The sequence below is a fragment of the Oryx dammah genome, unplaced genomic scaffold, assembly GCF_014754425.2.
Source record: "Oryx dammah isolate SB20612 unplaced genomic scaffold, SCBI_Odam_1.1 HiC_scaffold_9, whole genome shotgun sequence".
Taxonomy (NCBI): Eukaryota; Metazoa; Chordata; class Mammalia; order Artiodactyla; family Bovidae; genus Oryx; species Oryx dammah.
This window is the reverse complement of record NW_024070193.1, coordinates 13,624,831-13,652,053: the sequence shown is the minus strand read 5'-3', so window position 1 is coordinate 13,652,053 and position 27,223 is coordinate 13,624,831. Positions and strand designations below refer to the sequence as shown.

Here is a 27,223-nt window from a genome sequence, read left to right as displayed (position 1 = left end):
GGGTTTGCTGTTTCGGACCCCGACACACACACTCAGAAAGCCCCAGGAGTTGTTCCTCTTCCTCCTTATATGTTCTAACAATATTAAACGGATAAGGTGACAACTCCTCAAAAGAAAACCACAATTCTTAACTGTCTAGAGCCCCAGTTTTTCAAGTGAGCAGGAAACAGAGTCTAGTTTGGCGACCAGGATGCAGAAGTCCATGTACACACATCCCAGGTGTTGTCTTTTTCAAAATGCAACCCCCGGCCTCCTGGTATTATGTGCAGCACAAGTTGCATCTGCAAATATCTCCACTTACTCTGGGGTTGAGATACCGCTGCATAATTGGCAACACACCCCATTTTATAATTAGCTGTTGGTAATTCCTATTATTACTGTTACCCTTAATTTATTTGACTGCAAAAACAATTGCACTGGGGAGACTACAGAGGCAGCTTGTGTTCCCCCAGCCAACACTTAGCTCCTCATCTGTCTTTTTCAAGCCAGGCTTCCTAAGAGCCAATCCAAAACTTCAAACTCTTTTGAAGTAACATCTGACACCCTAAGACCTCCCGCTAAACTACACAGAGAGCAGCTAAAACACACTCAACTGCTCCATAGAATATTCGACCTATTTGTACAGACAGTAGCAGTTTAAAAATGAATCAAATTCCTATAGCCCTGAGGGATGAAAGTTGGAATAAATAGTAAAAATAATAACATTTGCTGTTACTGAGCCCTTATGATGCATTCAATTCTGTGCTGAGCACTTGACATGTACTATTTGATCTAACACTCCTAACAACCCCCACAAGCAGATATCAGCTTCCCTTAGCCCACCGAAACTCAAGGAGGTCGGATAATTTGCCTCAGTCTGCACCTCTAGTAAGCAGCAGAGCCTCGACTGGAACCCAGGGACACCTATTCCCTGAGTCTTCCTTTGAACTCCATGTCAACTGTCTTGCACATGTAAAGAAAAGTCAAGGCCATTTAGTCCAATCAATGCTGTCTGCTCTCCCAGGCAAGACTGAGCCACAGAACAGAGCTGGACGCTATGGAAGAAAGAAGGAGGGCAGATGAGCACACAGGTATGCACGCGTGGGTGTGTGCACACGCTCACACACACACACAGCAGCAGCAGCAGCAATAGGAAAGAGGTGTGCTTACAGACTTCTCATCCTCGGGCCCAGAGACTCTCGTGGTGAGACTGGCTCTGAGGGACGTGATCAGAAATGGAACAGAGGCAGACAGGGGTGTGCATCAAAGCCTCGTCCACACCAAGTGGCAACTTGGGCTTCAATCTCCGTGTCCCACAGTGGGAGGAGGGTGACAGACGTGACCCTACACCTGCGTAGTGAAATGTTTGTAGAAACAAATAGTTTTCAAGAATACTTAATAAAAAGGGGACACGTTCATGAGATAAACTTAGGGGGAAAAACAAAATAATTTCATGTTGACAGTTTGATTCCAATTTCACGCAAGCAGCCCAAAGGAAATGTCACAAAATTTTGATGTGGTTATTCCTGCATCACGGGTTTCCCTGGTGACTGACTCAGTAATAAAGAACCTGCCTGCAGTGCAGGAGACACAAGTTCTATCCTTGGGCTGGGAAGATCCTCTGGAGAAGGAAATGGCAACCCACTCTAGTATTCTTACCTGGGAAATCCCACGGGCAGAGGAACCTGGCGGGCTTCAGTCCAAAGGGTCACAAAAGAGTTGGACACGACTTAGTGACTAAATAACAACTCCTGCATCACAGGATTAGGTTTTTTTTTTTTTTTTACTGTGTCATTCGGTACTTATCCGTTTTTCAGCTAATTTTATTTTTCACAGGAAAAATAATTATTTTAAGTGGTCCCTACCCTGCCAGAATCCACTCTGAGATGTCTTATAAACTAGTTTGTACAATATGACCTCATTTATGAAAAATAAATATACAGATGCGCATATATATATACACACATATTCAAAGGAAGAAACATACCAAAATATTAACAGTAATCAGGCCAAGATAATGCGATAGCAGTTTGTCTTCACTTTCTTTTTACTTTTCCCTATTTCCAAAATTTTCGACAGTGTTATAAATAGACAACACTTTGTAATTTTAAAAACTACAGTTTGTCACAGCCACTATTTCTTCCCAGGTGGTCATCGAAGCGGCTAGGTTCAAACCTTGCAATGCAAGGCCATTCTTGTCTCTGGTGCCTTTTGAAGCCCCTGTGTTCACATGGGCTTGCTCCCTGCTTCCTGTGATGGAAACAAGCTCTAAAGCACAGAAGGTGACTCATGACCCTGCCTCTCCTGCTATCTGAAGGATGGGCGTCAGCCAGTCACTCCTTCATCGCTCAAGGCTGCTGTACATGTGTACAGTCTTGGAGAGGGCCGGGTTGTACCTGTCAGCAGTGCACACATACAGCTCGGCTAACGCGGGCCAAGCCAGGAAGGAAGTATGCTGCAGCGGTTATCAATCCAGACCGGGGAGTCAAAAGGCCTGAGCTAGAGTCCCCTGACTTCCTAGCTCAGTGACTCTTGGAAAGTCACTAACAGTTTGCGGGCCTCAGTTTCTTCATTGGCTAACTATGGATAATAATAGAGTAACTTGCTCTTGTGGGTTGTTGTCAGGATTAAATGAGTTAATACACGTTAGGTGTTTTGAATCTGTCCGTGTCTTGGTAAACATTCAACAAGTATCTCTGTGTTGTCATTGTCATCATCCCAGGGCTTTGCCCACCCAAGGGAGCCACTAGGAACTCGAAGATGATAAAGACAGAGGGCTTCAAACAGCTTGTGGAGTTGAGGGGAAAGGCTTAATGAGGGTATGACAAGAATAAGAATCCAAGGTCAATTATGGTGACCATAGTGAAGTGAGTGAAGTCGCTCAGTCGTGTCCAACTCTTTGCGACCCTGTGGACTGTGTCCACGGGGTTTTCCAGGCAAGAGTAGTGGAGTGGGTTGCCATTTCCTTCTCCAGGGGATCTTCCCAACCCAGGAATCGAACCCGGGTCTCCCGCATTGAAAGGCAGATGCTTTATCATCTGAGCCACAGGGTAGTCTAGGGTAACCATAGTGAAGTGAAAGTGAAGTCGCTCAGTCGTGTCCGACTCTTTGCGACCCCATGGACTGTAGCCTGCCAGCCTCCTCCCTCCATGGGATTCTCCAGGCAAGAGTACTGGAGTGTGTTGCCATTTTCCTTCTCCAGGGGATCTTCCCAACCCAGGGATCAAACCTGGGTCTCCCGCATTCCAGGGTAACCATGAAAGTGAAAGTGAAGTCGTTCAGTCGTGTCTGACTCTTTCTGACCCCATGGACTGTAGCCCACCAAGCTCCTCTGTCCATGGGATTCTCCAGGCAAGAGTACTGGAGTGGGTTGCCATTTCCTTCTCCATAGGGAGGTATAAAAGGGAAAAGAGGTCAAGATGGGAGAAGGCTTCCCAAAGGCAGCAGCAATGGAGGACTGGGCCCCTGGCTTAGCAGAAGCTCAACAGCTACTGGCTGAATTCAAGAATTAGGCTGTGAAGACTGAAAACGCAACAGGCAGCTCTAGGGACAAGGGCAGGAGTTTAGAGGAGTGGGAGCAAGAAGCAGCAAAGGCTGAAAAGAAAGTAGGGAATGACTTTGGGGCCAAGAACCTATGCCAGGAGCATGGGCCCAGGCGAGGCGGTGAGACTGGAGAGCACCCATGGTCCCCTCTTCTCTCTCTCTGTCATGTTAATTCCTGCCATCCCTCAGTTTTCTGCTGAAGCTCATCCCTTCAGCAAAGCCTGCTCTGACCCTGGACCAGAGCGGGCCCCCCAGCCACATGCTGTCAGTGCACTTCAGAGCACCGCAGGGACGCGCGTCCATGTTAGTCTAGCTCTTTGTGGAATGCCTGATTCCCGCCCTAGACTGTATCTCCACGAGGGTACAGGCTGTGTCTCATTTCCCTTGTCCTCTACCCCCAGCCCAATGTAATACCAGGGACAAAGTAGCAAGAGGCAAAAATGTTTGTTGGATAAATGAATGAATGATGAATGAATAAACAAAAGAAACCATCAAATTAAGATTTTTCTCATGCTCCTGGTAAGGACTAGCCATGGTCCAAGCAGCAGTGAGCTCGCTGAAGATGCTTTCTACCTCCCTCCTACACATGAAATGGAGAAATGGAGAAAGAAAGTGTTATTGATATATTTTGACATCCTAGACTAAAAGCTGTTATACAAGAAGCAAAGAATTAATAGCCATCATCTCTCAAATTTATACTGCACTACTCAAGGGCTGAATTCAAGGACTTTTAAAAAACAGCATCAAGTACTCCTCTTCACACTTCAGCCCCTCTGCCTCTCCTTCTTTTCTTCTCTTAACCTAGCAATCTTGCCCACAAAACAGATCTGAGAAAGAAGAGAAACAGTGGAGCTTCACAGCCCACTGCAATGAGAATCTTAGGGGCTTGGGGTGAGCTGGGAGATGTAAAATCACCATTGCAACCTACAGGAGAAAGATAACACCTACACGTGGAGCTCAAGGGGACAAGCTTTCCCTTCCCAAGACCCAGCAAAAGTACCTCTCGTGTGGCCTTGGTGTGTATAAACTATGTCAACATTCCAGTGGGACTTTGCAATATGTCAGAACACAAGAACATTTAAGGAGTTTTTCTCCAAAGAGCAAAGGGTTTCCAGTCTGCTATTTTGCCTCAGAATGAAAATGACCAATTAGTTTCTAAACAACCTGGAAGCTACATCTAATACAACCTATCTTCTTGGATGCCGTCCTGGAAAGTGCGCACACACAAATGCAGACACACACACTTCACCTTTCGATCACTGGGAATGAATGGGATAGTTCCCAGGAATTTAGGTAAGCACCAAAGAGTGGGGCCATCAAGTCACCAGTAGCCTATGCTCATGGCTGAGGACACAGCAGAGCTGGCAGGAATCTCCATGCTGTCCCTTATGATCCAGCCAACCTCCCTGAGCCCCAGGTCTTTCCACCTGCAAAGTTCATTCATTCCCTGCAATCATTCATTTCACAAATAGTCACTGATGGAGACTATTGTGGGAACCAAAAATAGAGCCATGAATAAGCCAACAGTCTTTGTCTGGAGAGCTGATGGCCTCCAGATCAGGCAATGACAATGACCTCAGAGGATGGGTGCGTGACTCCAAGACAGTAAGAATAATGATGGCTACCATTCACTGGATTCCTACGACTCCCAGACCCCGAGCTCAATTTAAGATTCATGATCTAATGGAATCTTCACAACAGTTCAGTAAGACAGAGATCACTTAAAGAGGGAGAAAATGTAAAATAAGAAGCTAAGCAGCTCTCGAGGCCATATACTAGTCACAGGTGGAGCCAGGATTCAAAGCCAGAGCCAGCTTCCAGTGCCATGAACTTAACCTTCAGCCCCACTCTATGTCTGGCCCAAGAAGCCGGTGTTCCCAGGATGTACAAGTCCCTTTTCCTGAGCTGCTCAGGTTACATCCCAGCCTTCTCTCCCCTAAGACACTTCAGCTCTTCTTTCCTGGCTTCAGCCAGAAAAGATCACAGCACACTTGTTGAATGAATGCTGGCTTACTTTTTTTTTTCCAGTTTGGCAATTTAAAGTAATTAACGTCATTTAGTCAGGCATGTTATTAAGTCAACATTCAAGGGAGGGTGGATCAGGGGAAATGAATATACCAGGTTATATAAATATCAATTTACTCACTGACTAAAATATCACAGAACTTCATCATATGTCAAATATTTCAGTCCCTTTTATTTTTGCTTTTTTACATTCAAAGATGACTCCATTCCTGACACAAGTAAAAGAACAAGTCTATGGTACAAAGACTCCTGGGAAATAACGTTAGCAAAGACGTAGGGGAGAATTAGCAAGATGGGATGTACTTTCTGCCTCCCCAGCACAGATGCTGCTCTGTCTTCTCCTGGCCATGTGGCCAAGTCTGCCTCGTCTTCTCAAGAGTTTGCCCTCGCTGCTCCTAAGAGACTCTAAGGACCTGCAGGTGGAGGCAGCAGTATCTCCCTACCTCCCTCTACTCCAGCAGAGGCCTGGTTCAGACAGAGGAAGGGTAACAGATGCTGGGAGGATGGACGGTCAATGGCAAAATGGTAAAAGTACCGCCCATCTCATGGTGGAGCTGACAGGCAACGTGTAGGATGGGCCATCCTTTGGAACCATGCTGAGTCTCAGCTCCAAGGATCCTTGGAGCTCTGTGGAGCACAGCAGGCTCAGGGAGAAGCAGATCCCAGAGCTCAGCAGCATCAGAGCCAGAGCTGGAACCTGGACCTCAGACTAGAGCCAGCGTCCTGCCCTCTCTAGACCTGCAACCCTTGGGCCCAGCCCCATCATACTCAAACAACCAGAAAAACCCAGGAAACGAAGCCAGCAAACCCACATCCAGATGATAGGTAGATAAATTCTTGGAAGGAGGTGGGGTCACCTAACTGACCTTCCAAAAAGAAATAAATATGAATGGAATAGTCACTTTTGCATCTGGGAGTTGGCTGGTCCTCCACCTGACTGTCCCAGCACTAGCTTTGTGATCTTGGGCCCAGGTTCCTCAAATGCAACACAGGACAGAAAACTACTCAAGACCAGTTGTGAGGATTAAGCGAAAGGGTCTCTTCATGCACTTGCTCATTCAACAGATGCTCAGGCGGCATCTCCTCGGGCCAGCCACTGGGCATGCCGAGAAGGACCAAGGCCTCATCCCTCCCCTCTGAATGATGACCCCTGGTCAGAGAGGAGATGAGAAAACAAATAACTGCCCTCTAGGTATAATTAACAAATACCAGATGCAGCGGCTGCTCTAAGAGGAGGAGACCCAGTGTAATACAGGTACAAATATTCTTTGCAAAGTCTCTAAGTGCTAAGCAAGAGATCAGGTATTTTGAAGGCTGCTGTTCATCTGTGCTTCCCAAACTTCCCTCTCCTGCTTGCCTCCCCTCCCCTCTCCTCACATCTCCTCCCCATTGCCCCTATCATGCCATCCTTATATTGCCACTAACTGGGTTTCCCATGCCAACGGCAACACTTGGGACCAATTAAGGTGGCCACTGGCAATAGGAAGAGGCAAATGCATGGGTAATTAAGAGTACAGCGGTCACTGTCAGATGGCCCTGAGATCAAGAACCAATGCCACCACTTATACTAGCTTTGTGACCTTGGATAAGTCACTTTACCTCCTGGAATCTAAAGGTCCTCATCGAGAAAATGGGGCTCTCAGAGCACTCATCACATGGGGTTCTTGAGAAGGTAAAATGAAATTTACACAGAGACCTTAGCATCAAACGAGGCTGATGGACATTAGCTATCACCATCTATCATTGTTATTGTGGAAAACACAACTTTAGTCTCAAAGATTAATGCTACGCATTCCAGAACAAAATTAATTCAGCCCATCATTTACCCTGGTAACCACTTTTTTCCCTTAACACATTTATTAGGTTATGAAGTCAATTTATTGCTCGCACCCAGCCCTCTAAAATGAATAGAATAGGTTAGGGTAGTCTAGATTGGGGTAGAATAGAAGAGAAGAGAACAGAATAAAATACAGTAGGGCAGAGTGCAGTCAAATCAAATAGACCACAGTGCACTGCAGGAAATGAAGCTTAGTGGATTCATAAAACTGGCGTTTCCCCTGGGAAGTTGTGTGGAATGGACTCACTGAACCATGTTTTTCTCACTGTGGACCACAGCCAAAAAAGTTTGAAAGCCACTGACTTAGAAAAAATGCAGTTGTGTGCCCAAGAAGCCCCCGGGGGAGCAATTCTTGTACCAGGGCGATTAGGAGTAGCCTTTATGGGAAGCAGATGGCGTCTTTCATAGTGATGTTCACCAAACAATTTTCTGTTAAAGGGTTGGTAACCACAGGTCCCAGGAACCTATTTGGTAAGAAGAAAAACCATCGTTGACAGGTCAACAAATTTCTCCCCATCTTACAAATTGGAGAATGGCCGCCTCAACTCTGCTCAGTGATTTATAAATAAGCTGCTTCAACAATCAGACATGCTCCTGGGTACCTTCTGATTTAAAAGATAAAATGCCTGACAAAGCCCCCATATCTATTGCAAAGAAAATCTCCAGTCACACCATGCGCGCCTAGGAGGGCTGTGCCCCGTGCCAGCTTTAGGCTGGGTTCAGAGGCTGAGGACCACCGGCCCAGGCCCAGGATGGAACAGACTCCATGTGGACACACAGACATGGAAGCAAAACATGGCATAAAGATGTGCGCATTTCCCCCAGCAGGAAAGAGAGGGAATAACTGGATCTCTAGGGAATGCCAGAGCCTTCCCGCAGTGGCATACAATAGCATTTCTCAAAGGACGGTCACCGGACCCCATCAGAATTAACTAAGACACTTGTTAATGCAGATTCCTGGGCCCCGGACCAAGCTACTGAGTCCAAATCTTTTGTGATGGGCCCCTCGGAATCATACATTTTAAGCAGCTCCCTGGGTAATATTTCTGCATACCGAAGTCTGACATCCTCCAAAGTCAGGGCTCAGCAACCAGACAAGGACAACAGGGTCAGCCATGTAGACGGCTGGGATGGCCTGGGCCGAGGCGCAGAGGCGTGGCCCAGCCTGATGTGCGTGGGACTGTGCGCCGTGTGCTGCCACGGAAGCGTCTGGGGCAAGGGTGCCAAAGGTGGCCACGGTAGCAAAAGCAACGCTGGCACCCCGCACAGCCCTGCATGCCTCACTGAGTATTCCACGAACGCTTGTCGACGCAGGAAGGAAGGGATGAGGGAAGGAAGAAGCAAGAAAACATTCCCAACGTTTGGTCAAAAGCCAACGAGCTCTTATAAGTCTGTTAACACAGCTAACGATTTTCCCAAACCATGAGACTCTCCCCCAAAAGAAGCATTTGGTCCTGTGAACCTCTCTTGTGGAAAAGGGGAAGGTTGAGACCTCAGGCTTTCAGATGAATTTATTAGTAATATATAAGCACTCGACTGTCGGGCTTCCCAGGTGGCTCAGTGGTAAAGAATCTGCCTGCCAGTGCAGAAGACAAAGGTTTGATCCCTGGGTTGAAAGATCCCTTGGAGAAGGAAATGGCAATCCACTCCAATATCCTTGCCAGAAAAATGCCATGCACAGAAGGCCTGGCGGGCTACGGTCCATGGCGGGCTAAGTCCATGGGGTCGCAAAGAGTCAGACACAACTGAGCAACTGAGTGCACAAACACCTGATTAACCATTCAGCTTCCTCCTCACTTCACCAATGAAGTACCGTTACTAAGGGGGCCAGTCCCCGCTGATGCGCTGGGACAAAATATTTTGGCTGTTAACAAACAGAGACCTTGAGGAACAGTTCTCCAGGTGAAAGTCAGACTTAAATGTGATGTAAGCCAAAGAACTGTTACAAAGGCCCCTCTGCCTGGAGAGTAGAGACTTCCTGTGGAGGGCGGCAGGGGAGCTTTGAAAAGCTGGGGCAGGGAGGGGAGAGCATGGAGCTAGAGCCTGCCTCCCCCAGTCCCGGGAGAAGCCAGCACAGGGTCATGACGCCTTCCTCCCCTCTGCGGCCTCAATGCCCTGATCAACACACAAGCGAGAGGGTTGAGAGGAAAAATGTCAGAGGTCACACATGGCCCACTCCAAAGGTGCTGTGACCCCTGGGGCATGTCACCAGGTCCCAAGCACGTACCCCCAAGATGGAAGGGCTGAGCTGATTCCCACAATCTGCCCCAACTAGGAGATCTCACCCCCTTCTGGGTCAGTAGGAAGGTAGGAAATGGGCACCAAATTCTGATGACTGTGGGGTGTTGATGTCATTGTTGTTCAGTTGCTCAGTCATATCCAGCTCTTTCTGATCCCATGAACTATAGCCCACCAGGCTCCCCCCGTCCATGAGATTTCCCAGGCAAAAATACTGAAGTGGGTTGCCATTTCCTTCTCCAGCGGATCTTCCCAGCCCAAGGATCAAATCTGTGTCTCCTGCTTTGCAGGCGGATTCTTTACCACTGAGCCACCACGGACCACACAGCGAATTCCCGGTATGATATGACACGGACAGCTCCACAGAGCAAAAATCACCCAGCAAGCTTCAACAGACTCCATAGACTAACATGCCAGGGAGGAGCCAGACTCAAGACTCTTCAGGAACCTCAAAATGCCAGACTGCTGGGCCTGATACTGGGAGGAGGCAGGGCTGGAGCTAAACGTCCCCCCATTAAATCCGTATCATTTAGTTCTCTCCTCCCAGCCAGATGCTCCAGCTCAGCTCAGAGGGGCTGTGCTGGGTGCAGATTCTCAGCATGTCCAGAGGCCAGGCCGGAGGAAGAGAAGGGACAGCTGAGCTCACACGATACCAGTGCAAATCGCCTAAACTTGCTTTCTGGCTTCTCACAAGGTCTCATCCTGGTGGAGGTGCTGGAAGGAGCCTATGCAGAGAGGCCGCCCAGGAGCGGGGAGCGCTGCACCGTGATTGCTGCAGCATACGAAGACGCAGCTCCTGAAGGCCTGCAATGCACAGACTCAGAAACACTGTCCCCAGGATGTACAAAATAACCAAAGAAAATACCCAAACACTCATAAAACAAAAGGAAGCTGCACAGGGAAGGTGACATGCTCAGCAAACACCATGTGGCATCTTGAGGCCAGCAGGCCCCCGGAGAAGGCCAGGTAATGACCCCACACGAAGGTGAAAGGGAGGGAAATTAAAATTCACATTTCTCCCTAATGTCACCAGGAACGTGGCATTGGAGCATTTCGTGGAATTAGCTGCAGCAGCTTCCTAATTGCCTTTGCCGAGTTGCCGCCCCCAGGTTGAAGGCGGCGCTGCGGCGGCCCCATCAGTCTCGCTTGGTGCTCCTCCGGCACTGCGGTGCTCCTGCCGCAGCTGCTCAGCTTGGCGCTGCGGAGGCGCCGCCGGGACCCCTCTGCTGGGCTGGGAGGCTTCAGAGTGGGGAGACTCAGCCATGTTTTCAGGGGGCTAATGGAGATGGACTGGGATGCTCCCTAAGGAGGAGAGAGAGGGTCGTGGGCTGGAAGTGAGGACCAGCTGGCTGGAAGGTCTGGCAGTCCCTGCTGGCACCAAGCAGGCTGTGGGCAAGGGACCCATCCCCAGGTTTTCAGGGTTGGAGAGTTGGAGCCGGGAGGCAGCCCTGACTTTTTGCAGCATCTGCGCCTGATGATAGGGGCTCAGAAAACCCAGTGTTGGAGGGTAATGCAGAAAGGAATGTGAAGGACCTTGTTTTGGTCTGTGCTCAAGAGCGCTGTTGCCATCACCAGCGCATGAGCACCAGGAAAAGGCTCCTTTGTTTATCTGCACATTCATGCATTCCACAAACAGCCCCTGAAGCCCACCCCAAAGGCAGTTCTGCACTAAGTGCCAAAGGAAGACCCTCTCCCATCAGAAAGAACGAGCCTGCCCTGGGAGATTTCAGGTCCAGCTTACCTGCCTCCTTCTCCACATCCCCACCCCCAGTGAAAGACATAAGGGTCCTCAGAATATCACACTTCCCCAGAACTGCCTGGGCTCGGACAGATCCGCCAGACTCTTTCCATGCAAAATACAACTGACCCTGTGGGCCCAAGGGCTGGAGCCTTCAAGTTAGCTGTCAATCATGAAGAAAAACATGCATGATTCTCCTTTCCCAGAGAGAAAAAGAAAACGAAGCTCCAACAAATATCCAAGAAAGACAGACAAAGAGTGGGGATGACAAAAAATGGGAAGCTAAAATTTACTGGGCACTTTCCAGATGTCCAGTTCTAAGACTGTTACCACATATTGACAATGCTCACCAAGACCCCATTTAACAAAAAAGGAACCAGAGGCCTGGAAATGAAACTCACTAGAGCCAGGCTGGATCTCAAAGTCAGATCCATCATGTATTAATACCCAGGTCCCAGAGCCCAACCTGGCTCTTCCACGTCATGGGATATACACAAAGGGAAATTTAGCCAAATTCAATGAGATTCTCAAAAAAGCTTCTTAAGAGTCAGTCCTCCGTTCCTGGGTTCCGGCACCAAAAAAAAAAAAAAAAGAGTCAGTCCTCAAGAGGGGAGGGCTGGCTGACCCTCAAAAGAAATCAAAAGACAAGCAATATTGTTTTAGTACAAAAAAAAAAAAAAAAGGAAACGTACAGAAACCTAGAGGGCGGACTGGGCTCACCCCTCTTTCCAGATCTTTTTTCATTCTGTATTATGAAAGCAGATGACAGTTCATCAAAAAGACCAAGAATTCTGTTGGGGAAAGGATTAAGAGCATAGAAGAAATTGCCACCAACCACCCTGATGAGTCACTAGCAGGCCAAGACCAAAGCATGGGGAACATTTCGTCCGGGGAGTACCCAGATGTCCCTCCTCAGACCCCACCCCAAGCCAATAAGCTGAACAGGACTCACAAGACACAGTTCCATGCCTGCCTTGGTCACCTGGAGCTGGGCGTTCCTGGACCAAGGAATATTCTCTGTCTTGGTTTCTGCATCTCTAACACAGACATGACGACAGAACCAAACACAGGAGGGGTTGTGAGAAGTTAAACGAAACCATGCAAATAAACCACATGGCACCATATGCAAAGTACCTGTGTCATTATTAGGGTTACTGCCTAAGAAGACCTTGTGGGGCTCAGCGGTGGGCAGCTCTGGTGGAGGGACTGCTGAGTGGCCAGATATAAAGTTTCCCCCCTCAGTGCACAAACTACTGTTTTCAGCAGCCAACCTGCCCTGATATGTGGAAGCAGCTCCTGAATAAAAATAACAACAGCAGCAGCAGTCGCCCACCTTTTGTAAATATTTCCTCTGAGCCACTTATTGTCAACCATCCTGTGTGCATCTTCTCCCTTGCATCTCTCATCACCACCCTAGAAGTTAGTAACATTGTGCCCATTTAACAGATAAGAACACTGAGGTTCAACAAATGACTTGTCAGGGGTCTGAGACTAGTCAGCAGTAGCACTGGACTCTACCCTGAGGAGGCGGATCTCAGATCCAGACTTCCACCTCTACACGGTTCTGCCTTCCCTAGACCAACTGCCTCTCTTTAAAATAAAATGTAAAAAACCCATAATCCTCTAATTTCTTTCTCAGTTTATATATTTTTCATATCACTCATAAGGCATTTGTTTCATGCAAAAGTAACTGAAAATCTTGTTGTTTAAATAAGAATTCCAACTGTTTCCATAATTCTGAAATTCCTGTTCCAGGAAATGTGTCTTGCTGGTTTTTTCCAATAGATTAGTGTGAGCTGTGAGCCCTTTACTGAGAGGATTACATCTTATTTTGGGGTGACCAGATGATTCCTGATGTTCTGAAATACTGGAACCTGGCTACAGACCCTAGAATTTTAAAGTAGTTACTAGTCTTTAACAAAGGGAAGACAGCCTGTGTATATTAAAACATGCCAACACACACACACGTCTTTTACTGGTTGCCTGATGATGATTCCTTCAACGTGTGCCCTCAAAACCACAGCTTTCTGAGAGAGGCCCAGGTCAACATCAAAAAGAAATAACATTCAAAGTTGAGCTTGAGGGTCCCAGAAATCAAACGATCATCACTGACATGACTGCATGCGTGCGTGTTCAGTCGTGTCCGACACTTTGTGACCCCAAGCACTGTAGTCAGGCTCCTCTGTCCATGGCATTTTAGGGACAATGCTTGTCTATTCTTTAGGCAAGAATATGGGAGTGGGTTGTCATTTCCTACTCCAGGGGATCTTTCTGACCCAGATATCAGACCTGAGTCTCTTGAGTCTCCTCATTGGCAGGCAGTTTCTTTACCACTCAGCCACCTGGGAAGCCCCTTCATTGATGTCAAGTGGGGCAAAAACCTATGCTCACTGAGCTGTTTGGACATGATGCAGTATATTGAGTTAATAGAAATTTCACTGATGATGGAAACTGGTAGGAGTAAAGCCATATGTTATGACTTGTGGCCAAAGATTACCTCCAACGGATTTACTGCCCCCACATCTATTGTTCTTTTAACACTGTTTTTCCGCCTCTGCCTTGACAAAGCACAATGGAAACGGTATTTCGGATGGCGCAGGTACAAAGAGCCAAACGCCTGCCCCATGTCTCTCTTACCTTGCTTTGCAAATTACAGTACACAGGGATTATAAGAACAAAAGTGACTTCCACAACTGCCCACCTGTACTGTACAAGGGATGGGATGGGAAGAATTAGGAAAAGAAAGCAAACAAAAAAAAACCAATCCACCTCCATGGAAACATAATGAATACATCTGTTTGCCTTTGTGCCCCTGTCAGATTAAATGTGCAAGACATATATGGCCTTAATCCTATGAACTCATTGTGGGATCAAAGTCACTAAAATTCCACAAGTTTCTCTTGCTTTTCATTAATAATGAAGTAGAAACTATAAGTGAGAGAGTGGCCCAGAGAACTAAGGCTTTCCAGGTGCCACATATTGTTTGAAGCTACGTCATCTGTGTTCTACCATCTAGCCCTCCCCAAAATCCTATGATACAGGAGCTTTTATTGTTAATTCTATTCTGTCAATGCATAAACCAAGGCCCAGAGAGATAAAGTCAGTGACTGACAGAGTGGAATTCAATCCAAAGAGCATGCTTTGAAAAAAAAAAAAAATCTCTTCAGGGTCTTCCCTGGTGGTGCAGTGGTTAAGAGTCTGCTTGCCAATGCAGGGAACACAGGTTCAACCCCTGGTCCAGGAGGATCCCACATGTCGTGTCGCAACTGAGCCCGGGTGCCACAACTACTGAGCCTGTGTGCCCTAGAGCTTATGCTCCGAAACGAGAGGCCACCACAGTGAGAAGCTCACGCACCACAAGCAGAGAAAGCCAGGTGCAGCAACAAAGATCCAGTGCAGCCAAAAGGTAAAATTAACAAAACTTTAAAAATAAATAAAGGTTTTTTAAAAATCTCCTTTCAGCTGTGCATGGCTCACCGCAATAGAAATCTAGACCCTGCTTATTTAACTTATATGCAGAGTACATCATATGAAATGCCAGGCTGGATGAAGCACAAACTGGAATCAAGATTGCTGGGAGAAATATTAATAACAGATATGCAGATGACACCACCCTTATGGCAAAAAGCAAAGAGGCACTAAAAAAACCTTCTGATGAAGGTGAAAGAGGAGAGTGAAAAAGCTGGTTTAAAACATTAAAAAAGACTAAGATCATGGTATCCAGTCCCATCACTTCATGGCAAATAGATGGGAAAACAATGGAAACAGTGACAGACTTTATTTTCTTGGGCTCCAAAATCACTGTGGATAGTGACTGCAGCCATGAAATTAAAAGATGCTTGCTCCTTGCAAGAAAAGCTATGACAAACCTAGACACCGTATTAAAAAGCAGAGACATTACTTTGCCAACAAAAGTCCAGCTAGTCAAAGCTATGGTTTTTCCAGTAGTCGTGTATAGATGTGAGAGCTGGACCATAAAGAAAGCTGAGTGCCGAAGAATCGTTGCTTTTGAACTGTGGTGTTGGAGAAGACTCTTGAGAGTCCCTTGGACAGCAAGGAGATCAAACCAGTCAATAGTAAAGGAAATCAACCCTGAATATTCACTGGAAGGACTGATGGCTGAAGCTCCAATACTTTTGCCACCTGATGTGAAGAGCCAACTCATTGGAAAAGACTCTGATGCTGGGAAAGATTGAAGGGAGGAATAGAAGGGGATGGCAGAGGATGAGCTGGTTGGATGGCATGAGCCTGAACAAACTCTGGGAGATGGTGAAGGACAGGGAGGCCTGGCATCCTATAGTCCATGGGGTCACAAAGAGTCAGACACAACTGAGCAACTAAACAACAACAACAGATTCTTTCCTGGGAGCCCAGAGTTTCAAAGAAGGAAATGCAAGGTCAAGTTTATAGCATTGGTGTGGGGGGGGGGAGGGGCGGTGTTCTAAAACGTGGTGACATTTCCAAGGGCAAATTTTACCACTGACTCCATCTTAATGCACAACACTAAAGTCTCGCGAAAAGGAATCAAACCATCAGATGTGCACACCCTCAGGAGCCCAAACTCAGGGATCTGAACAAACGGATAAAGAGCAGGTTTGACTTTTGGAGGAAAACGTGATGGGAAATGCTCCCTGCTTTTTGCAGAATGGCTGAGGCCTTGTGCCTTAGCCGAGACTGAATCCTGCTCAGGAGCTCCGCAAGGTTATTCTTTTCCTTGGCAGCTCTGGTTGAGCAGAGGTGTAAGGTACTCAACAGCCCCACTTCTGCCCTGCCAGCCAGGGCCCCTCCAGTCAACCTGCCCTCTCTCCCTTAGGAACCATTCCTGGCCCATCATGGCACAAGCTCCCATGGAACGAGGGAAGTCCTTCCCCAGCTCGTGGGGGCCCATCGCCCACAAAGTCAGTCTTTGCTGCCAACAGAACATCTCCTGAAATCCCACCCAAGGAAGCACATCTAGAGGAAAGAAACCAGAGAGGCCTCCAGCACCCCACCTGCCTGGCCCTTCTCATCCTGCTGAGGTCCTGTTGACCCCACTGAAGTGGGTGCTCAGGCGGAAGCAGCCCACACAGGTGACGCACACTAAAGAGAAAGGTCAAAGGCTTGGGGGTCAGAACACTCCCATCTGAGTCCAGCCCCACCACGTGGCAAGAGCTCCATCTCCCCGAGCTGCAAGCCACCAGTGACAGGTAGAAAGCAGGCCACCTCCCAGTGCCACTAAAGACCCCAGCAGACGCCTTGCATTATCTGCTTTAATACAAAGAACGCTTGGCTCATTAAACTCTCCCCAAAAAGTCCATTTCCCTCCGTCCAGTCCCGCTGAGCAGTCTGTTCTGAGCCGGTTAGCATCTGGGTAGATTTTAAGAAGCCTCCAGTGCAGTCAGACTCTGTGGTTCCATCAGTCCCTGTACCAATGGTTTTGGGGTGATTTTCTAAACTATGTGGCCCTTCCTCAGTTGATCCACCACCTGCACAGCAGGGCAAGCCCGGAAGCGGGTACCAGGAAGCCCCTGAGGTAGTTCCTCAACCCCGATGTCTCATGTGAGCATCGCCCCGACTCTAGGAGAAAGTGAGCCGACCTTGAGGAGGAGAATAAAAGGTCTGAGCAGAGGCTGGCTCCACTGTGGTCTCCTCCTCCCGCTCTGCAATGCCTGGCTCCTCAGGCTCCTCCTGTCAGGCGCCAGGTGGGACCACCTTCCTCTCTGTCGGCACCTGGCACCCACTGCCCCCTTCAGGCACTCGTTCGTTTGTGTCTATGGAGCTGGCCCCACAGATGCTCAGTGAAGGTTATCTGAAGAGCTCGTCTCTGTCTCACGCCACCAATAATGACTTCCACAGCTCAGTCGCGGAAAGCTTCTATGTGCCAGGCACCGTGCTAAAGGCTTCACGCCTTTTATTTTATTTAATCTTCATCACAGCCTGTAAAGTAGAAGATACTGGCCTCCTCTCACATTGGAGGGAGCAGGTTCAGAAGCATCACGCTGCAAGGTGACCCAGCTAGGAAACGGCAGATCTGGGACTCAACGCCAAGTCCATCTGACGCCAAACCCTGTCCTCTCAGCTGTTTTCCTGGGTTCTAATTGTTTTCGAAGTAATTTCCCAGATGTTATCTCATTTAATCCTCCAAAACATCCACAAAGTAGGGTAATGCAGGTATTACTCACATTGTTTTCAAACAGGAAGTGGGGGATGAAAAAAGGTCACACAAAGACAAGAGAAGACAGCAGCACTGCGGCCAGGCAAGCAGACTCCAGAAGCCCAGCGCGGTCACCTGGGGGCAGCTGCTTCATTTCCATAAGCCTCAACTTCCGAATCTGAAAAATGGGTGAATGGTAGTGCCTGAGTCATCAGGTAGCTGAGAGAATTCAGTGGGATGACCCATGTCAGGTATTCATCTGGGACCTGGAATGTAGGAACTCCTGAGGGAATGCTACCTGTTCTTACTATTAGATTAGACTGTTTGCTCAAGGCCACTCAGGAAATACCTACAGAAAAGACAAGAAGACAAACATCACAGCTCTTAGACTCCTAGGCCAGTGACCTTTTTCTATGCTTTAACAACACTGCAGCTTCCAAGATGTATGTCTCTGAAAACGCTCCAAGCTCTGCACCTATTACAATGATGAAAAAAGACGGGCAAAGGACGCCTCCCCAGCTGACTGTGGCCAGAACATCAAAATAGAATGAGAGGATGAGCTACCCAGCAGGGAAAAGAGAAAGCCAAAATGAGCACGACCTGTCCTGCAGGGAGCTTCACCCGAGTCCCGATAGGCCCCCTCCTTGCTGTGATGCTCGGGTACCATCGTCTTGAAATTCTTCATAACTTTTTAACAAATAGAACCACGTTTTACTTTCCCACTGGGTCCCACAAATTATGTCAGTGGTCCCCAACCTTTCTGGCACCAGGAACCCTTTTCATGAAAGACCATTCTTCCATGGGATCAGGGATGGGGTGGATGGTTTGGGGATGATACAAGTGCATTACATTTACTGTGCACTTTATTTCTATTATTATTACATCAGCTCCACTTCAGATCATCAGGCATGAGATCCTGGAGATTAGGAACCCCTGACGTAGCTGTTCCTGGTCTCAGCAGGTCCTCCACTGCAGCTGCCTATAATGTCTCAGATGCCGGACAAACCTGAGCCTGGTGGACTGGATCATTCGGCTCTGTCCTAGCATCCCAGTTCACCCCCTCAAGCCGCGCTTGCTAGCAGCCCAAGAGGACAAGGACAACTTTCCCCATCAGCAGGCAGCATCTGGCACATTCTGTGATGAGCAGCCTCCGTTTCTACTGGCATGCGTGCACATGCATGCACAAACTTAATACGTGGTAAGGACATGTACCAGCCCCAAATACCATCTTGCAGTTGCTTCACCCAAAATGAATAACCAGAAGTCTGGTCTGCGAACCCACAGCCATACATTAACCATGTCCAACTTGCCCGTCCGGATTGTTTACGTGGTAATAGCTCTCTTAACCTTGGGAGGGTACTGTTTTCCAATACTGGATGCCAAGATAAATACACGGCAGGGCATAAAGTGAAGAAAGAGGCATCTATTTCTTGTCAAGAGATAATGCTCTCCTTTCCAATATGGCCTTGAACTGCCCATTAATAGGTGGCTCCTGAGTTGTTTATTTCCATAATCTTGACGTGGGATAACCGAGAAGCTCAGCAACATCTAATCATGATACACCTTATATGTAATGCCTTATTTAAACAGCCTTGGAATGAGCACCCAATGAGTGTTGTACAATTTGTTAAAGACACCCTGCACCCTTTGCAAAGTTATGCCTGTAAAATGACTTTCTCCTGAAAAGTAGACATGCTGGCTAAACACAGAGAAACCCCTTAAAACACATCAGCTGAGCAGATGCCTCACCTGCAGAGGGTGAGCTGTGGTCCAGGTCGGACTGTCAGGAATGAGTCTCTGAGGCTGGCTTCGCATTTCAGGGACCACCAGCTAAATGTGCTGGTCACTAAATACTCAGGGAAATCAAGCATCCTCCCCTTCTTCTCCATGTTCTTCTCTTGAAGGAGAAGCTCACTTTTGCTTAATGGACCAGAGAGGGCTGATGAAGATTCTATCGATATTGCCAGGAGCCTGACATGAGGAACTTTTCCTCTCGCTCCCTGATACACAAAAGCCTCACTGCAGCCACTGGAGATGAAGCAAAGACCATTATGTCTCTTCTATAAAAATTACACTAAAAGAGTAGTGGGGGAGGGGGACTCTCATACGCTAATTCATAGGCTGGAATTTACGACATCTATTTCATTTTTTTTCAGTCTCAGCCATAGCAAATCTCTAAGTCCAATCAGTGTCCCAGGGAACATGCAAGCTGTGAAAAGTCTCTGTCTGGAAGATGCTGTGGATCTCAGTTTGGGAGGCTGTTTTGACAAGCACTGTGATTGCAAAAGATGGGGACCCCTGAAATAAACACCACTCACTTCTGACAGAGGCTGTATACTTGGATAAAGAAAAAGCCATGAGTTGGTATCTGTAATGAGAGATCCAGACTAATGACCGGCTGGAAACAAAGGATTCTTGAGAGAATGTACACCTCTTTCGGGAAGCCCAACACAGCAAGTCATTTACTGCTCCAGGTGTGCAGGAACACCAAACATCTAGCGAGGGTGGATCGATGACTGAAAACCCTAAACCCCCACACTTGACCTCCACAAACGTGCAGGACAATGAGATATCCGGCAAGGTCACAGGTGCCCAGGGTACTGTTTCACATCTTTTACTTTTGTTCATCCTGATACATGGCTAGTGTGAGTGCGTGATAGTTGCTCAGTCATGCCTGACTCTTTGCAACCCCATGGACTGTAGCCTGCAAGGCTCCTCTGTTCATGGAATTCTCCAGGCAAGATTACTGGAGTAGGTTGCCATTTCCTCTTCAGATACATGGCTATGTCTTCTTCAAAACTGGAAACGTTATCTGTGCTTGCCCCTGCCAGACAGACTTTATGAAGTGGCTTGGTACTCATGTGTTTGCCTAAAAGCACATTGGTATTAGAATAAATAAGACAAGATAAAACTAGCCTGAGAGCACCAGAGAAATTGATCAAATTTAATAACTACATTGGATTAAAAATCTGAAGTTTACCTCCGATGAGAAAACCATGCCTATGTTTTCACCTCCCTTAACTTTGACTAGCAGTTGTAAATCTGAGCAATGCAGGCTGCAGCAGTTCCTAATAAGGGAAAAAGCAAAGCAGAAATATTTCTGGCAGAAAAGAAACTTTGAGAAAAAGAAGTAAAGAAAAAGAAAAGAGGCTCAGACTTAGCAAAGTCATACAAAAAGAACTTTATCTGGTCAGCAAGTGACCAAGTATGAGTGTATAAATGCAATAAGATATACATGTGGGTAAGATGTGAGAAATGAATTCTAACTGGTTTAGCCTGCTCTGCTGATGTCCTCGGAGAAGGCAATGGCAACCCACTCCAGTACTCTTGCCTGGAAAGTCCCATGGACAGAGAACCTGGTGGGCTGCAGTCCATGGGGTCACTAAGAGTCAGGCACGACTGAGCGACTTCACTTTCACTTTTCACTTTCATGCACTGGAGAAGGAAATGGCAACCCACTTCACTGTTCTTTGCCTGGAGAATCCCAGGGATAGGGAGCCTGATGGGCTGCCGTCTATGAGGTCGCACAGAGTCGGACACGACTGAAGCGACTTAGCAGCAGCAGCACCAGCAGCTGATGTCCTGGTGATTGGGGTAATGAGACCAATAAACTGCCCCAAAAGACTGAAAATTGTCATTTCCAAGATTTTAAGACTTTGAAAAATAATCTGCCAGGGAGAAGTCCAGTAATTGAAGTGGTGCCATGAATTAAAACGTGGGCAGCATAGGTTGAATGCATTAATCTTGCAGGATGACAAATAACCGTGTTTATTCAACAAAAATGTTCAGCCAAGTAGCGCCTCCCCAGTAAAAGCAATCCATAGAGTGTCAGGCTTCCTATAGGCAGCACAGCGCTGCTACCTAATTCCTGATAAGTGAATACTCCTATTTAATTATTTAAAAGACCATCGATTTCCACATTGATGAAAAGTCATAATTATGAAAATGGCATGAAGACCCAACCTTTCATTCTGCTGACTCTGTCCTGTGGAAAGAGACATCACATTCATGTATTAAAGCCGCCCTCTCAATAAATAGTTGATAACGCAAAAAACTGGTTATGCATTCCAAGGAGAGCACATTTGATAAGTGCAGCACGAGGCGTCCAAGGTAAATGTCCATTTTTTTCTAGCATTAACAGCAGAGACACAGTACCTGTATTTCCGCTGTGTATTTATCACCATGATTCTGGAAAATGTAATTAGAACCCTTCATTCCCGTGAACATACATTCCCTGAATGCAGAACTAAATAGAACGACAAATCCAGCTCCGACCAAATTCTCCCAGAGAGGGATGAAATGAGAATCACACCAGTTTAATACCTTTTATTGTGAATGTCAGGGGTGTGGAGCCCATGTGTTTAACAGCCTAGGTTACTGGACCTACTAGAATGCTTCTCACTGAATCCCAAAATAGAATGGTAATGAAACTGTGCCTCTCCAAGAGAACCCACACAAAGCGCATTCTCTGGGGAAAATGAAGCAAGATAGAGGCAGCTGAATATTGGCATGAATATGTCAAATAGGAAAGTTAATTTAAAAAGTTGAAGTGAATGGAAACCCCTGCAGAATCTGCCAGCTAAGGAGGGCAGGGCACAGGCACACAGCCACATAAGAGCACTTCGCTTTCAGGGGCCCAAGGTCCTCTGACAACCAGAAAAACCTCTCAAAACTGACTCCAACTCCAACATACAAGTCCCATGTTCTTCCATTCTGCGTTGGAAACAGTCTACTTTGCTAAAAAGCAAATTCTTTTTTTAATACAATCAAAAATATCCTCTTTGTAAAGAACTAATAGATTGCTATTCCTGCACTAGGCAAAGAAAACAAAAAGAGAAAAAATAGGAAGTCTGGCAGTGGATAGCAGATATATTATTGTAAGCTAAAGCCATGGTAATGAACAAAGAAACAACTAATTAAATATTCTCCTTTCTAAATCCATGACAATGAGGCACAGTATTAAATACCTATATTTACATTGATAACATCAGTGATAATACTGCTATCTTGAATTATATGATCTAAAAAAAACCTGTTACCCTATTACAAAAATGGCAGTTTTCCCAGCCTCCAAACCCCTTAAAATAGGTGGCCAATTATTATTTAACTTACATTCACAATAACTATTTTGCAAAGTTTTTGCCTTAGTTCAAAAATTACTAAGCTCCCATTCTAAAAATGAACACCTTACATCAATCCATAACATAACATGTCAATTAGAAAAATTACATAGAGTACATAATATTGTTCAGTGGTATACAATATACCTTACTTAACTGAAATCAAATTTAAATGTCCATGCCTTAAAAGTATAATTACAATCTATCATGCAACACCCTTGAGTCCTCTTACTGCACTGTTAATGCATTGTTCAACCAAGTTTCCAAACTTGTTTCGAGATTATCTCAATTGTCAAAGATGCAATGATGTGACCGAAGGGTACAGAAAGTTTTGACTCAGAGGAGTAATGTCTCATGCAAATGGCCAGAAACTTCAAAAGAAGAGAAAGGCAACTGTCTCCTTGCTTTTCCAAATGATGCTACACCTCCCCACACTCTGAGCACCTCACATTTTTTCTCATTCATACTCTGAGCTCTCTAAATCAATCTTCTTTGTTGATTATAAAGATACAATCATATTGACGGGCAACGGGCCGAGACAGCCAAAAGATATCTCCCCAATTTGTCTACCACGCCCTGCCCCATGGAAGTTCTTGTCTAACCAGTGAAAGCCATGAGTATCAGAGGACTTCATGGTCGGAGACTGCAATCCAGAGCAGAAGAAATGCCCACCCCAGGACCTAATGCCCAGCAACACCTCACCTTCCCCTTGGTATCAGATTACAGAATGCCAGGCAACAGCAAGAAATGACAACAAAGACATAAACAGCTGGAAATAATTACCCAATTGTCCAGCTATAATCATGACAAAAGGAAAGTAAGGCTTGTGAATTCAGTATCAGAAAGGATGCTGATGAGAAGGTAAGAGAAGGATTTTAGCTTTTTCCAATTTGCTATCAGAGAGTAGCCAATAATATGCTTGGTTGAAGGGATTTTGTGTGGTGTGTGTGTGTGTGAACTTCAGAGAGAAGGAAAAAATATATTTCATGGGCTCCTACAAAATGTGAGTATAAGATATGTAAGCACAATAAAAAAAATGCTCACAGGCTCTGAGGAGATACTTTCAGAGTTGCTATAACTAAACTACAACAGGCAGATGAAAAATATTTCTTTAAAGTTATACAAAATATTCTCTTCTTTAAAAGCATAAGCTAAATACACAGGCAATGCAATAGGCCAGGACTCTTCACATAAAACATCTGACACACAGGCAAAATGCCAAAGCAGGGTACAGACTGGTCCAGATTAAAAGAACACGAGCAAAAGAAGCAACTCCTATAAACTGATAGGCAGGTCACAGGTATGTGAATTATCATTGTCCATAAAGGCACATCATAACCTCAAGGTTTTATCAACTGCCTATAATTCAATGAACTCTGTCCCCAAATAACAGTTGAGAAAACAGTCTCTCCAAGGTTTCAGAGAATATGGCTACTGGCAATTTTTAAGCCAAGCTAACCTGTCATTCCATTGTGGGATGATGTTTCATTACGATATTTAGATTCCATGTGACAAACTGTTTCATACAATGTCCCCAAAAACGCTACTCTCTAAAGCAGAATGCCATAAATAAAATACGTACTTGGTTACCAGGCAGCATGCATGACACATATGTTACATTGGCCCAAAAAGCACAGCTTTAAATGCTTAAAAGTTAACTTAACAATTTAAGCTGTTTGTACCCATTTTCAGAGAATTACCCCTAAAGGCCAATTTTATTTTCTATCTTTGAGCGAATTCTTGGATTAACCCTATTGATTTGTTAACTTGACATTCCTTTTTATCCCCTCTAATCTCTCCTCCCCAGCCTACTTCCCCTCGCCCCGCTTTTTTTCCCCTTGGAGGGGAGTGCAAAGGACTATATATCTCACAGTGTAATTTTAAGCATAATGTTGCCTGTTTGAATTAAAATTGATGCAGCTTCTGATAAAAGCCTAATAATCAATTCTCCATTCTCATTACTCTCCAGAATATATGGACGCGGACCAATGTCTTAAGTTTGTGGACTACTCTCATAGGTTATTACCCAGCAGTGCAGCTGAGTGGAAAGATAACCACATTCATTCTCCTTATCTGTAATGATGTAATGCATGCTAGCCCTGGGTCTAGATGATTGGGGAATAATGGGATTGTACAACTGCAGGGATGACAAACAATAGTGCAGCGTCTTTCCCTGATACACTGAACCCCAGCCTGCAGCGTGGGCAAGGTGAAAGCCATCATAACATAGGCACTGAGGCTGCCCCTTGCATGAAGTTAGCATTTTTTGGCCAGGGGAGCATCTGCTCTCACACTGAAACAGCAATACCGACACTGAGAGGAGAGCCATGCAAAAAACACTCAGTTTCCGAGCCTCGGCCAGGACAGTGCCACTGAGTATCCTGCTTTTCTTTGTGTTTAGAATCGAGTGTCATCTAAAAATAACCGGTTGGTAGGGAGAAGTCACCGGCACAGTACATTGCCAGGAAACCGGAGGATCAGAGACATCTCATAACTGATGCTGCTCTGGGTTCACGTTTGTTTGGAAAACTAAATCTGCCTCCATTTTCTGTGCTGGAAAAAATCATCGCTTCCTGCCACCACAGAAACCTTACCTTTTGCAGAAGCTGGGAGCCGGAGTACTTCGCGGCAATAGATTTTATCTCTCCACCAAAAGCAGAGGCCCAGAGCTTCACCCTATAGGGAGAAAGGGCACAGGAACAAATGTAACACCGTGTCACAGTCAACACGCACGCACACGCACACACGGGGGCTGTGGCTGAAGGAGCCGGGAGGTATAACACTGGAGGAGAAAAAAAGAAAAAAGAAAAAGCGCCTTGGTAGAAACTGCCAGCACCAAACTGCAGAGCGCACCGCGGGAGGGGGCTCGAGGAGGGGGTCACATAGTTCAAAATGCGCAGAGTGCCCCCAGGCTCTCTGGAAAGATCTCTAAATTGTATTTGAATCATTGCCTGAGAACTTGACCACCCAAACTGGGCATCACCTGGCAAAGATTAGTCAGAAGAAATTCACCCACCCTCCCCCGCCCCCCAAAGAAGTGAGACGGCAAGATAGCAAAGAGCCCGGTAAATAAACGGCCCATGGAAGTTGGATGCGGTAAACAGGCTTCAAAGTTCGTGCTGTCACTGGCGGTGAGCCTCTCCTGGTCTCACTCGCCAGTCCGGGGAGCGGGCGAGGTACTCCCACCCTAGCCTGGCCGCCCCACGCGGGTGCGGGCCAGCAGGTGCGAGAGACAAGGCCGACGACCCGCGGCAGGTCCCGTCCGGCCGCACCTGCAGGAGCCCGAACTTGGGTACAGCGGGTCGCGGGCGGCCGGAATCCCCTCCCGGGGCGGCGCAGGACCCCGCACTTACACGGAGAGAGGGATCTGCTGCTCCGAGCGCACCACGTCCCCCAGCGCGGCGTAGAGAAGCGCGGCGGTCAGGAGCGCCCAGGGCCCCCGGGACGCGCGGCGCTGCCAGCCCAGTCCGGCCATGCTGGGCTCCCTCCGACGCGCCGGCGGCAGCGACAGAAGCGGCCGTGGGGAGCTGCGCCGAGCGGGCGGTGGGCGAGCGCGCTGGGCTGCCTGCTCCGCGCCGCCCCGCCTGCCTCTCGCGCGCAGAGCGCACTTGGGGAGCAGAAAAAGGAGCGGGGCGGGGGGGGGGCGGCGGAGGGCGGAGAGGAGGAGGGAGCGGGGAGAGGTGGAGAGGGAGGCAGGCGGGGGCGGAGGCAGGGAGACGCGCCTCTCGCAGCGGCGGCCGCCGGGCCCCGCCTCGGCGGCCCCGGGAGTCCGGCGGGCCTCGGCGGGAGGGCGGGAGGCGCCGCGCGGGCGGGGACTTGCAAACTCGCGTGTCCTTGGCCGCGGCGGAGCGCGCCCGGCCCCGCCCGGCCCACTGCGGCCGCCGAGTTCTTTACAACTCCGCAGTCCGCCGCCGCGGGCGCCACTCTCGGGCTGACCCCCGGCCGGACCCAGTGACCCCGCGCCCCGAGCTGGTTGGAGACGGGGCGGGGGGCGCGGGCAGGCTGGAGGCCAGGGCCCCCTGGCTGGGTCACGGGGTGCTGAGGAGCGCGGAGGTGGCGCGACCCCCGGCCCCGCCGCGCAGTTTTCCGGCGGGCAAGGGGTGCGAGGAAGAGGCCAAAGTCTGAAGAAGGGGCCGGGCTCGCGGCGGAGTACTGGGTCGCGCAGGGTGGAGTGCGGGGGGATGCAGCGGGGCTCGGCGGTCAGGCGCGGGCACTGCTGCGTGGCCGCCTGCAGCCGCTCCTCCGGTCGCGGCGCCGACCAGGGAAGGCGCGGAGGGCGGCGCTGCCGGCGCGGCGCGGGCTCACGAGCGCGGGGCTCCGGGTTTCGGGCCGCGGCGGGGTCGGCTTGGCGCGCCCGAACCCGGGCCGGGCTGCCGAGCAGCTCGCGCTCTGACCCGCGGAGGCCCGGGGTCCGCGCGACTGCAGCGGCCGGCGGGGCGGGGAGGGGCGGCACTGCGGCTCCGGGTGCATCCTGACCGGCGGACTCCCTGGATTTCGGGAAAGAGGGAGTCCTCCGAGGCTCGGGGATTCACCGTCTCCCCACTCGGACCCCCACCCGCTGGGTGGAAGGCGCGGTCGCGCGGGCGGAGGCAGGAAGTCGGGGAAGCCCT

General features: G+C 48.1%; 1 protein-coding gene across 2 annotated transcripts in view; it reads right to left on the bottom strand.

Moving 5' to 3' along the window:
- Nucleotides 1–26,088, bottom strand: part of CACNA2D3 (calcium voltage-gated channel auxiliary subunit alpha2delta 3) — an 874,546-nt gene extending 848,458 nt beyond the window's left edge. For both annotated transcript variants that reach the window (XM_040246536.1, XM_040246537.1), the window contains exons 1-2: nucleotides 25,967–26,088; nucleotides 25,208–25,289 (exon numbers count right to left, since the gene is read on the bottom strand). In XM_040246536.1, the coding sequence (XP_040102470.1) occupies nucleotides 25,208–25,289; nucleotides 25,967–26,088 (204 nt within the window). The remainder of the gene's footprint in view (nucleotides 1–25,207; nucleotides 25,290–25,966) is intronic.
- Between the last annotated feature and the right edge of the window lie 1,135 nt (nucleotides 26,089–27,223).